The sequence below is a fragment of the Erythrolamprus reginae genome, chromosome 9 (genome assembly GCF_031021105.1).
Source record: "Erythrolamprus reginae isolate rEryReg1 chromosome 9, rEryReg1.hap1, whole genome shotgun sequence".
Taxonomy (NCBI): Eukaryota; Metazoa; Chordata; class Lepidosauria; order Squamata; family Dipsadidae; genus Erythrolamprus; species Erythrolamprus reginae.
This window is the reverse complement of record NC_091958.1, coordinates 53,673,788-53,686,690: the sequence shown is the minus strand read 5'-3', so window position 1 is coordinate 53,686,690 and position 12,903 is coordinate 53,673,788. Positions and strand designations below refer to the sequence as shown.

Sequence of the window (12,903 nt, the reverse complement as noted above, 5' to 3'; positions counted from 1 at the left end):
GAATGCCATATTCCTTTATTTTGTCTTGTTTGGGCTTTTTCTGCAGGCCCCTCCAACCTATGACGCAATCCACCAAATGGAATATCTAGATATGGTGGTGAATGAAACTCTTCGCCTTTACCCTCCGGGAACAAGACTTGACAGAGTCTGCAAAAAGACAGTAGAAATCCAGGGAGTGACCATCCCAAAAGGGACAGTGGTTATGATTCCAGCGTATGTCCTACATCGGATCCCAGAATATTGGACTGAGCCTGAAGAGTTCAGACCTGAGAGGTATGTTGTGAGGAATTAGCTGTCATTAACTGTATGTCCTAGTATGGAGGTAGGCAAAGTTGGCTCTTCTATGACTTTTGGACCAACTCCCAGAATTCCTGAGCCAATCATGCTAGCTCAGGAATTCTGGGAGCTGAAGTCTACATGTCATAGAAGAGCCAACTTTGCCTACTCCTGTCCTAGTAGACTCCAGGATTCTTTGGCATAAGTCCTCGAGGTCCAAATGAATTAAGCAGAAACTACTTCTCAACAGGCCTGTAGATAGAATCTTGCCAAAGTAACCCCTTGCATCATTAAAAATATACTTGTTAGAGGCAGAGAATCAGAACGTATGCTATGTTGTAATTCAGAAGATTTATTGCTCAAGCCAAAAATCAAATCAAAAGTTCAACATTAAATTGGAACCAGATAAGGACAAATGAAGGTTAAGGGGTTGAACTCAGACTGCGGGAACATAATGACTCCCTTTTTTTTTAGATTTAAAAAACTCTTTATTAATTATATACATTTTTTAAAAGGTACATAAACAATAAATAACATTAAATACAAAATTTGAAAATGAAGCAAGCAAACATAAAATAGACATCTATAGTGTGTCATATGAAATATCCTAAGAGCAATAGAGTAATATATTTAAGTAGATAAGTAAATACTTAGAGTTAGATAATTTATTTAAGTACGCTCAATATATAATATTTGTTTGTGTTATGTTTCTATATTTCTAAATCCTTCTATATCTTCATAAAATTGTTTGAATTGCATTACCCTGCATATGAGATATATAAACGGCTTGTATCATAAATTTAACTTCTATTTGAAATAATTATGAAATTAAGATTAGTTTGTCAACCATATCGTTGATACTTGATACTAGCGACCTTGTGGCTGAGTTCGAGATTCTTTCTATGTTGTCATGTTCGTTATTGATTGAATTTTTATTGATTTATCGTAAGTCCATATTTCCTCATTTAACCGCTGAACTCCAATGATCTCTCTTGGCAAACATTTATCTTTCTTCACTGGTCTCAGTCCAGTTTATCCAGGGGTGAAAAGGAGCAAAGGGATGTCTTAGCGTTGGGAATAGTAGCCTTACTCAGTCATTATTCTTTTCCGACTTGCAAATAGGTTTAGTAAAGAGAACAAAAAGAACCTCGACCCATATGTCTTCCTCCCTTTCGGAGCCGGTCCGAGGAACTGCATCGCGATTCGTTTCGCTCTCCTGTTGCTGAAAATGGGCCTGGTGGTGGCGCTGCAAAGGTTTCGCTTTCAAACCTGCAAGGAAACACCGGTGAGTTTTACAACTTGGGTTGGAAGTTGGTTCCTCAAGAGTTTACTCAACCGATTCCTCATCTGACACATATGTCTTGTTCAAAGACACAAGGAGGTGATGAATGTGAAAGCAAGATCTCTTTGGAAAGACAGGGTCATCTTATCAGGATGAGAAACCACGTTCATGTTGTGTGTGTATGTGCGCGTGTGGGAGAGGGAATGTTTGAGTTGAACAAAATGCAACCAAGGCATTGCATAAGCTTGGAAAAGGGCATGTATGTAAAACATAGTAGGTCACCTCTGTTTAATTCCATGCCTCTGATGTTTTCTATCTCCCTTTCTTTCGGTCAATGGGGAAGATCCCCCTGGAGCTGGAAGACAAAGGATTACTCAAGACGAAGAAGCCCGTCATATTGAAGTTGGTGCCCAGGGTCGTTGTGAAAAATGGGGAGTAGATCTTCTGGAGGCTCTAAAGAGGCAGTGGTGCCTTCCTTCCTTCCTTCCTTCCTTCCTTTCTTCCTTCCTTCCTCCCTTCCCTCCCTCCCTCTTCCCCGTCCCTCTCTCCCCTCCACCTTCCTTCCTTCCTTCCCTCCCTCCCGTCCCTACATCCCTCTCCCCCCTTCCTCTCTCCCCTCCACCTTCCTTCTTTCCTTCCCTCCTTTCTCTACCATCCCTTCCATTTTCCTTCCTTCCTTCTCCCCTTCCTGTTGGGCCTTCATGTCACATAACAACAGCAATCTTAACCTATAGAATTAAATGCTTATTTAGACAGCCTCAGCCTCACTATATTTCATCATTCCACTATGCTTCGGCTGTCATAAATAACAGGGGGAGGGGGTGGGGATATAGGGGATTTTGGAGGGGAAGGTTCTGGAGGGGCCCTCATAAGTTTCGTTTCTTCTGGCAAAGTCCAAGTGCCCTAGAGTGCCTTCCGTCCCCTGTCCTATTGCTCTCCTATATCTCCTATACCTTTCTTCTATTCCTATATCTCTTCTTCTATTCCTTCATTGATATGTTCTATTCCTATATCTTCTCTTCTCTTCTTTCTTAGATATATTTTACTATGAGTATCTCCTCTATAACCTTCATCATGTATTTTACTATGTGTATACCCACTAAAACCCTCATTGTGTATTGGACAAAATCAATCAATCAATCAATAATAAAAGTTTCGTGTCTCCTTGAGAAGGAGTGAGAAGCAAGTCCCTTTAAAGCTGCACTCCATAAGCATGACGTGAGGGTGAAGGTGACAGAGATGGACAATGGCGATTGGTTATTTCCAGAAGGGAAGTGGGATATTTTATTATTTTATTTATTTATTTATTATTTAGATTTGTATGCCGCCCCTCTCCGCAGACTCGGGGCGGCTCACAACAAAGTGAAAACAATTTACAACAAATCTAAATTACTGTTTAAAAATATTTAAAAGACCCCATTTTCTAAACACACATACATACAAACATACCATTCATAAATTGTATATGCCCGGGGGAGATGTCTCAGTTCCCCCATGCCTGACGACAGAGGTGGGTCTTAAGGAGCTTACGAAAGGCAAGGAGAGTAGGTGCAGTTCTAATCTCCGGAGGGAGTTGGTTCCAGAGGGTCGGGGCCGCCACAGAGAAGGCTCTTCCCCTGGGGCCCAATCGGTCGCTGGGATTCGTGCGGCAGCAGGCGGTCTCGGAGATATTCTGGTCCAGTGCCATGAAGGGCTGCCTTGGGGTTCCTTGACTGATGGGGTAGAAAGGTGATGAAATAAATAAAAGTGGTTTTGTGGAGAACTACTGCACCTGGAGAAGGAAAAGCACCCGTTAGTCATGAAAATATTTCACAATAAAAGCATACTAGCATCCTTTCTAAACACAACTTTTGAATACAACAGTCATTACAAAGTATTGGGGGAAAGAGCTCACCATACAAGGTGACCTCATTCCATTACACCAGTGTTTTTCAACCAGTGTGCCGTGGCACACTAGTGTGCCGTGAGACATGGTCAGGTGTGCCGCGAAGCTCGGAGAGAAAGAAAGCAAGAGAGAAAGAAAGAAAGAGAGAGAGAAAGAAAGCAAGAGAGAGAAAGAAAGAGAGAGAAAGAGAGAGAGAAAACAAGAGAAAGAAAGAGAGAGAGAAAGAGAGAGAGAGCAAGAGAGGGAGGGAAGGAGAAAGAGAGAAAGACATAGAGGGAGGTAGGGAGGGAGAGCGAAAGAGAGCAAAAAAGAGAGGAAGGAAGGAAGAGAAAGAAAGAGGGATGGAGAGAGAGAGAGAAAGAGGAAGGAAGGGAGAGAAAGAGGGAGGGAGAAAGAAATAGAGTGAAGGGGAGGAAGAGAGAGAGAGAGAATTTTTTTGTCCAAACTTTTTTAGCGCCCCCCCCCCCCCCCCGCTCAATGTGCCCCAGGGTTTCGTAAATGTAAAAAATGTGCCGCGGCTCAAAAAAGGTTGAAAATCACTGCATTACACAACACCTTCTGGGTGTCGATCAATGACATATGATCACTTGTGGTATGAATTAAGCACAGCACACAACATTGTCTGCTACAATGTCTTACCTGTCAACAACTACTTCAACTTCAACCTCAACAATCCACGGGCAAACAATAGATACTGTTAGATAGGTGAGTCTTTGCACTGACGGAACTTAGCAGAATTGTTGACTTTTTCAACAGGGAATCTTTTATTCTGGCACTTTCAGCACCACTCCAGCTCAGCTTATATAGAACAGCGACCAGAGTTCTGAAAGCTCCTTTTTTTAATGGTGGCTGTCAGATAACCAACCAATCACAATGCTTGAACTGCTCAAAATGCCTCTGATGTTTAGCCAATCAGGCTTTAGCATCAGTCTTGCTGCTTGGTTGTAAGTCGAGGATTTTGTGTTTCTGGTGTTGTTGTAAGTCGAGGACTTAACAGATACAAACTCAAGTGCACCAGCGCTTGTATTCATTTCCTTCATCTGTGTCCATGTTCATATTTATATCGGTTATCTTGTACATGTTTGAAAAATTGATAAATACAAATGCATAATAAAGTTTAGGCCTGGAGGGAAACATTCCTATTTTGGGAGAAAGATCTTGGTACGACAATTGAAGAAGTCTTATGATACAGCTAGGTTAGAAGATCAAAATGTTGCTTACTGTATTTAAGTACAATTTTAGATGCCTTCAAAATCAGCTGTGGGGTTGTGTATTGACAGTCAAACATGGTTCCATCCAGTCCAGTGTTTGAGCGGAAGAATGCTCAAACGCTATTGGTTAAAGCATCTGACAGGTCCCTATAAAAGGGAGAGCTATCAGACTTAAAGTTGCTGGTTATATAGAGCAGTGATTTTCAACCTTTTTTGAGCCGTGGCACATTTTTTACATTTACAAAATCCAGAGGCACACCACCAACCAAAATGACACAAAATGATACTCTAAGACAGTACATATTATACATATTATCCCCCCTTGTGTGTGTGTGTGTGTGTGTATACACACTCTTGAACCATTTCCCAAAACAGGTGAGGGGTGGGGGTTTTTTCTCTCTTATTCTTTCCAAAAACATGTGAGGGCTGGGGAGTTTTCCTCTCTTGTTCTTTGGGTGCTTTTTATCATATGCTTTAAATCAAGAGTCACTTCTCTCTCTCTTTTGTTTCTCTCTCTTTCCTTTCATTCTCTGCCTCAATCATTTTCTCATTTCTCTTTTTTCTCCCCTTTTTTCTCTCATTTCTCTCTTTCTCCCTTCCTCTCCTTCTCTCTCTCTCTTGCTTTCTTTCTCTCACTCACTCTCTTTCTCTCTTGCTTTCTTTCTCTCTTGCTTTCTTTCTCTCTCTCTCTCTTGATTTCTTTCTCTCACTCTCTCTCTCTTGCTTTCTTTCTTGCTCTTTCTCTTTCTTTCTTTCTTTCTTTCTCTTTCTTTCTCACTTTCTTTCTTTTTCTCTCTTTCTCTCTCTCTTGATTTCTCTCTCTCTCTTGCTTTCTTTCTCGCTCTTTCTCTCTTGCTTTCTTTCTCTCTCTCTCTCTCTCTCTCCCCTCTCTCGCGGCACACCTGACCATGTGCTGCGGCACACTAGTGTGCCACGGCACACTGGTTGAAAAACACTGATATAGAGCAGTTTTTCCCAACCTTGGCCACTTGAAGATATTTGGACTTCAACTCCCAGAAGGCCCCAGCCAGCGAATGCTGGCTGTGGCCTTCTGGGAATTGAAGTCCAAATATCTTCAAGTGGCCAAGGTTGGGAAACACTGGTATAGAGAGTTTCCAATCAAACAGTGTTCAGAAAGTCTGTCTTTCTGAACTGACAATGAAGGCTTCCAGAGCTTGGGAATGAAGACAATTGCACCTAAGGCATTGGAACCAGCCAGGCAAATTTTGAAAGAAACGCGCCAAGCATGTCTGCCTTCCATCCGTCAGTGTCATTCTATCTAGGGAGGAGAAGTGGGAGGCATACATGAGATGGTTTCACTGTTTCTTAGAAGCAAATGATCTGTTGGGTCTGGCATGCAATCCAAAAAGTGCTCTTTTTCTAAGTCACTACAGCCACAATGTGTTCGACACAGTGGAGGTACTGTCAAACCCAACCCTGGTACAGGTGATCCAGTACACTTGTATCCCACCCTGTCAAAACTCATTTGGTGCTAGGAGTTCTGGCAGTGGATTCAGCTCAAGGGAAAAATCAATAAATGCAACTTACACTGACCTCTGTAAAGCCTTTGACTCAGTGGTTCATGACAAACTACAGTACTCTCCAAAAAGACCTTGACTTTGTGGCCAAATGGTGAAACATCTGACAACTCCAAATCTCAAACAACAAATGCTTTGTCCTACATATTGGCAAAAAGAATCAGAACAACAAATATAAGCTGAATAAACAAGACCTTACAGACAACCCTCACTCCGTAAAAGACCTTGGAATGCTCATATCAAACGACCTAAGTGCCAAAGCCCACTGCAACAAAATGCTTTAAGAGTTGTTAACTTAATCCACGTAGCTTCTGCTCTGGTAATCTCACACTACTAACCAGAGCTCATCTGTCTGGAACCCACACTGCATTTCGGACATAAACACTCTTGAAAATGTCCAGAGATACTTTACTAAAAGAGCCCTCCACTCCTCCACTCACAACAAAATATCCTACGCAACAAGACTTACAATCCTAGGTTTAGAAATCTTAGCACTACATCACCTTAAACACGACCTAAGCATAGCTCATAAAATCATCTGCTACAACATCCTTCCTGTCAACGACTACTTCAGCTTCAACCACAACAACACATGAGCACACAACAGATACAAACTTAAAGTAAACCGCTCCGAACTCGACTGCAGGAAATACGACTTTAGTAACCGAGTAGTTAATGCATGGAACTCACTACCTGACTCTGTAGTATCATCTCCTAACCCCCAAAACTTTACCCTTAGACTATCCACTGTTGACCTATCCCGATTCCTAAGAGGTCAGTAAGGGGCGTGCATAAGTGCACCAGCGTGCCTACCATCCCCTGTTTCTCTTTTATTAGTATCATATATATATAAATATTGTTATATCTTTGTATACTACCAATACGTATTTGACATAAATGAATGAATGAATGAATGAATAAATAAATAAATAAATAAGGTGGAGGAGACAGGAAGGGAAGAGAGGTGAGAAGGAGACAGAGAGAGAAGGAGAAAGAGTGATGTTGAACAAGGAGGAGGAGAAGGAGCGAACCTCTCCAGAAGTCCTGAGTTGGCCAAGCAGTCTAGGATTTATTAAATCTTCCCTCGGAGTGGAGGAGAAGGAATGGTGGTGGAGAAGGAGACAGGAAAGGAAGAGAGGAGAAAGAGAATGAAGGAGAAGGAATTATGGTGGAGGAGAAGAAGACAGGAAGGGAATGAAGGAGAAAGAGAAGGAATGGTGGTGGAGAAGAATAAAGGAAGAGGAGAAAGAGAAGGACGAGAAAGAGAAGGAATGATGGTGGAGGAGAAGAAATGGTGGTGGAGAAGGAGACAGGAAGGGAAGAGAGGAGAAAGAGAATGAAGGAGAAGGAATTATGGTGGTGGGGGAGACAGGAAGGGAAGAGAGGAGAGAAGGAGGCAGAGAAAGAAGGAGAAACAGTGATGTTGAAAGAGGAGGAGAAGGAGCGAATCTCTCCAGCAGTCATGGGTCGGCCGGTGCAGTCAAGGACGTATGAACACCCCCCCTCCCCGGAGAGTGACCCGAGGGGGGGCCCCGACCTTGGCTATTGTCCACTCCGAGGGCGACTACAAAACCTCGGGAACTTCCAGCGGCGGTTCAAAAGTTGCCAAGCTCGCCGGAGGCTCTGCAACCGCGCTCGCCATGGGAGACGCGATCCTCGGCTGGGCGCTGGAAACCTGGGCGCTCGCCCTGCTCCTCCTGGGCCTGCTGGTGCTGTAGGTGGGGGCCGGGGGAGGTTTGGGGAGGGGGAGAGCCAAACGCGGGGAAGGAGTCCCTTCCCCGGAGTTACGGGATTGTAGCGCTCGGTGGCGTAAAAGCGGAAGATTGAGCCGGTTCTTTGATTGCAGTTCTGTTCAGTTGTGATTTGATTTGATTTTTAGGGCGGGGGGGGGGGGGTGTCTTCCTTTATATCCTCTCATCTTCCCCCTTCTTTTCATTTATTTTTATTTATTCATTTATTTTTATTTATTTTGTCTAGTCCGTAATGTAGGCTTGAGAAGATTAGAAGAACATTAGGGATAAACATAAAAGAGACATTAGGACAGGGGACGGAAGGCACGCTGGTGGACTTATGCACGCCAATTACTGACCTCTTAGGAATCTAGACAGGTCAACAGTGGACAGTCTAAGGGTGAAATGTTGGGCATTGGGGGATGACACTACAGAGTGAGGTAATAAACTCCATGAATCAACCACTCGATTACTAAAGTTATATTTTTTGCAGTCAAGTTTGGAGCGGTTTGAATCTGTTGTGTGCTCGTATGTTGCTGTGGTTGAAGCTGAAGTAGTCATTGACAGGGAGGATATTGTAGCAGATGATCTCATGGGCTACTTCACTGGGTGCCCGGTAGGATGAAGGGACTTGGGTGCGCTGGGGAGGGGTTCATTCAGTGGGAAGGCAGGGAGGACAATCACTTACTGGCTCCCGAGTCAGATTAGTGTAGAAGCTGTTGGTCTTCTGTTCTGTTCTTTTCTCTTATACTCTACTCTCTTCTCTCTTCTCTTCTCTTCTCTTCTCTTCTCTTCTACTGTACTCTACTGTCTCTTCTCTGCTACTCTACTTTACTCTATTCTCTTCTCTTCTACTATTCTACTCTACTCTACTCTCTCTTCTCTTCTACTCTCTTCTACTCTACTCTACTGTCTCTTCTCTATCTTATTTTCACTCTTCTACTCTTCTCTCTTATTTTCTACTCTCTTCTATTCTCTTCTACTCTACTCTATTCTACTCCACTCCACACTCTTCTCTTCTCTTCTCTATCTTGTCTTGTCTTGTATCAGGAGAGACTTAATGAACTCAATCTGTATAGTCTGGAGGACAGAAGGGAAAGGGGGGACATGATTGAAAGATTTAAATATGTCAAAGGGTTCAATAAGGTTCAGGAGGGAAGTGTTTTTAATAGGAAAGTGAATACAAGAACAAGGGGGCACAATCTGAAGTTAGTTGGGGGAAAGATCAAAAGCAACATGAGAAAATATTATTTTACTGAAAGAGTAGTAGATCCTTGGAACAAACTTCCAGCAGACGTGGTTGGTAAATCCACAGTTACTGAATTTAAACATGCCTGGGATAAACATATATCCATCCTAAAATAAAAATACAGGGAATAGTATAAGGGCAGATTAGATGGACCATGAGGTCTTTTTCTGCTGTCAGTCTTCTATGTTTCTATGTTTCTATTTGTCTTGTCTTGTCTTGCCTTGTCATATCTTATCTTATCTTATCTTATCCACTCTTTTCTCTTCTCTTCCATTCTCTTCTACTCTCTTCTACTCTACTCTACGCTACTGCCTCTTATTTATTTATTTATTTATTATTTGGATTTGTATGCCGCCCCTCTCCGAAGACTCGGGGCGGCTCACAACAAGTGAAAAAAACAATCCAATACATAATCCAATTAATTAAAATATTAATTAAATAAATAAATTAATTAAATCTCTTCTCTTCTCCACTCTTCTACTCTTTTCTCTTCTCTTCCACTCTCTTCTACTCTATATACTCTACTCTACTGCCTCTTCTCTTCTCTTCTCTTCCACTCTCTTCTACTCTCTTCTACTCTACTCTACACTACTGCCTCTTCTCTTCTCTTCTCTTCTCCACTCTTCTCTACTCTTCTATTCTCTTCTACTCTACTCTACTCTACTCTACTCTACTGCCTCTTCTCTTCTCCACTCTTCTACTCTTTTCTCTTCTCTTCCACTCTCTTCTACTCTCTTCTACTCTATATACTCTACTCTACTGCCTCTTCTCTTCTCTTCCACTCTCTTCTACTCTCTTCTACTCTACTCTACACTACTGCCTCTTCTCTTCTCTTCTCTTCTCTTCTCTTCTCCACTCTTCTCTACTCTTCTATTCTCTTCTACTCTACTGTACTCTACTCTACTCTACTCTACTGCCTCTTCTCTTCTCCACTCTTCTACTCTTTTCTCTTCTCTTCCACTCTCTTCTACTCTCTTCTACTCTATATACTCTACTCTACTGCCTCTTCTCTTCTCCACTCTTCTACTTTTTTCTCTTCTCTTCCACTCTCTTCTATTCTACTCTACTCTACACTACTGCTTCTTCTCTTCTCCACTCTTCTACTCTTTTCTCTTCTTTTCCACTCTCTTCTACTCTCTTCTACTCTATATACTCTACTCTACTGCCTCTTCTCTTCTCTTCTTCACTCTTCTACTCTTTTCTCTTATCTTCCACTCTCTTCTACTCTATATACTCTACTCTACTGCCTCTTCTCTTCTCTTCCACTCTCTTCCACTCTCTTCTACTCTACTCTACACTACTGCCTCTTCTCTTCTCTTCTCTACTCTTCTCTACTCTTCTATTCTCTTCTACTCTACTGTACTCTACTCTACTCTACTCTACTGCCTCTTCTCTTCTCCACTCTTCTACTCTTTTCTCTTCTCTTCCACTCTCTTCTACTCTCTTCTACTCTATATACTCTACTCTACTGCCTCTTCTCTTCTCTTCTCCACTTTTCTACTTTTTTCTCTTCTCTTCCACTCTCTTCTATTCTACTCTACTCTACACTACTGCTTCTTCTCTTCTCCACTCTTCTACTCTTTTCTCTTCTTTTCCACTCTCTTCTACTCTCTTCTACTCTATATACTCTACTCTACTGCCTCTTCTCTTCTCTTCTTCACTCTTCTACTCTTTTCTCTTATCTTCCACTCTCTTCTACTCTACTCTACACTACTGCCTCTTCTCTTCTCCACTCTTCTACTCTTTTCTCTTCTTTTCCACTCTCTTCTACTCTCTTCTACTCTATATACTCTACTCTACTGCCTCTTCTCTTCTCTTCTTCACTCTTCTACTCTTTTCTCTTATCTTCCACTCTCTTCTACTCTACTCTACACTACTGCCTCTTCTCTTCTCCACTCTTCGACTCTTTTCTCTTCTTTTCCACTCTCTTCTACTCTCTTCTACTCTATATACTCTACTGCCTCTTCTCTTCTCTTCTTCACTCTTCTACTCTTTTCTCTTATCTTCCACTCTCTTCTACTCTACTCTACACTACTGCCTCTTCTCTTCTCCACTCTTCGACTCTTCTCTCTTCTCTTCTACTCTCTTAACTTTCTTTCCCTACTTTTTTCTCCTCTCATTTTTCCAATGTTTTCCTCTTGCTTTACTCCATGAGACTTTGAGCCACATGGAAAATAGCCAGTGAAAAACTGCAGGGTTTGCAGTATCTATCTGCTGGCAAAAACCCAGCTGGGCATGGGTGAAATTTACCCTATGGGGTTAATTAATAGCTACCCATGTCTCTCTCCCTACGCCAGTCCCGTTGGCAAGACTGGACCATAAACTCAACAGCACTGGGAGACTAAATTTACTTTTATGGACATCAGTTGTGATAACAGGTCAAAGCAAGTTTATTTATATAACAGGGCCTCCTTATACAACATGGAGTTGTTTGCTTGAACTCCTTCAAAGTGCAAACCTCCTTTCTTGACTTAAGAGAAAGTTTCAGCCCCTTTTATCTAGCAAACAGTTTCTGCATAGTTTTACCAAGGTCATCTCCCCCATCCTGTACATCTAGGACACCTTTGATGTCCTAGATGGTGGATCTTCTGATCTTCTCCACCAGCCAAGCTTTCCTTGTTCAGATCCCTCTGACATTAGAAAGTTGGACAGAGTTAGAAGGGACTTTGGAGGTCTTCTAGTTCAACAATGTCGGTTGGCGGGCCCCAGGGGAAGAGCCTTCTCTGTGGCGGCCCCGACTCTCTGGAACCAGCTCCCTCCAGAGATTAGAACTGCCCCTACCCTCCTTGCCTTTCGTAAACTCCTCAAAACCCACCTTTGTCGTCAGGCATGGGGGAACTGAGATATCTCCCCCGGGCCTATACAATTTAAGTATGGTGTGTTTGAACGTATGTCTGTCTAATAATGGGTTTTTAAAAATATTTTAAATTGTAAATTATTAGATTTGTCATGAGCTGTTTCTATTGTGTTGTGAGCCGCCCCGAGTCTACGGAGAGGGGTGGCATACAAATCTAATAAATAAATAAATGAATGAATGAATGAATAAATGAATGAATGAATGAACGAACGAACGAACGAACAAACAAACAAACAAACAAACAAACAAACAAACTCCCTGCTACAATTTCAGACAAATAGCTGCCCAATCTCTTGTTTAAAATTTCCACTGTTGGAGCATTTACAACTTCTGGAGGCAGGTCACTCAACTGATTACTTGTTCTAAATGTCAGGAAATTTCTCCTTAATTCTAGGTTGCTTCTTTGCTTGATTAGTTTCCATCCAGTGCTTGTCCTGCCTGATTATCCTGCTTATATTGTTTTCTTTTTCCTTTTTTCCAGCTATGGGATCTGGCCGTATAATTTCTTTAAGAAGTTGGGAATTCCTGGGCCAAGACCTTTGCCTTTTATCGGAACTTTCCTTGAATATCGGGATGTGAGTATCGCATTCTTAACAGCTTGTACAGAAAAACAAACATTTTGGGGTGAAAAGGGGGTCTTTCTTTTTTCTTTTTCCCTTTCCTGAATTGTGGGGGATATTGTGACTTGTGTCAGGAGTGTTGTGGTGGCCTAGAATTTGAGCTCTAGCCTCACAATCAGGAGGCTGTGAGTTCAATCCTAGGTAGAGGCAGGTATTTCTCTCTCTCTGGGCACAATGAGAATATATCTGCTGAAGAAAACTCCTCATCAGCAACAGGAAGGGCGTCTGGCCATTAAATACTCTGCTAGCACCATT

The 12,903-nt window shown here is 42.2% G+C and overlaps 1 protein-coding gene across 8 annotated transcripts in view; it reads left to right on the top strand.

Annotated features, from left to right (window-relative positions):
* Positions 1-12,903, top strand: part of LOC139172333 (cytochrome P450 3A29-like) — a 106,532-nt gene that overhangs the window by 23,726 nt on the left and 69,903 nt on the right. For 2 of the 8 annotated variants that reach the window (XM_070761324.1, XM_070761331.1), the window contains exons 11-13: positions 47-273; positions 1,399-1,561; positions 1,902-2,727. The exons of 2 other annotated variants lie outside the window; for them this stretch is intronic. In XM_070761324.1, the coding sequence (XP_070617425.1) occupies positions 47-273; positions 1,399-1,561; positions 1,902-1,997 (486 nt within the window). In that variant the 3' untranslated portion in view covers positions 1,998-2,727. Of the gene's footprint in view, positions 1-46; positions 274-1,398; positions 1,562-1,901; positions 2,728-7,763; positions 7,911-12,509; positions 12,604-12,903 lie in introns of those variants that run through there. 4 more of the 8 variants (XM_070761338.1, XM_070761335.1, XM_070761328.1 and 1 more) reach the window with 3 other exon arrangements.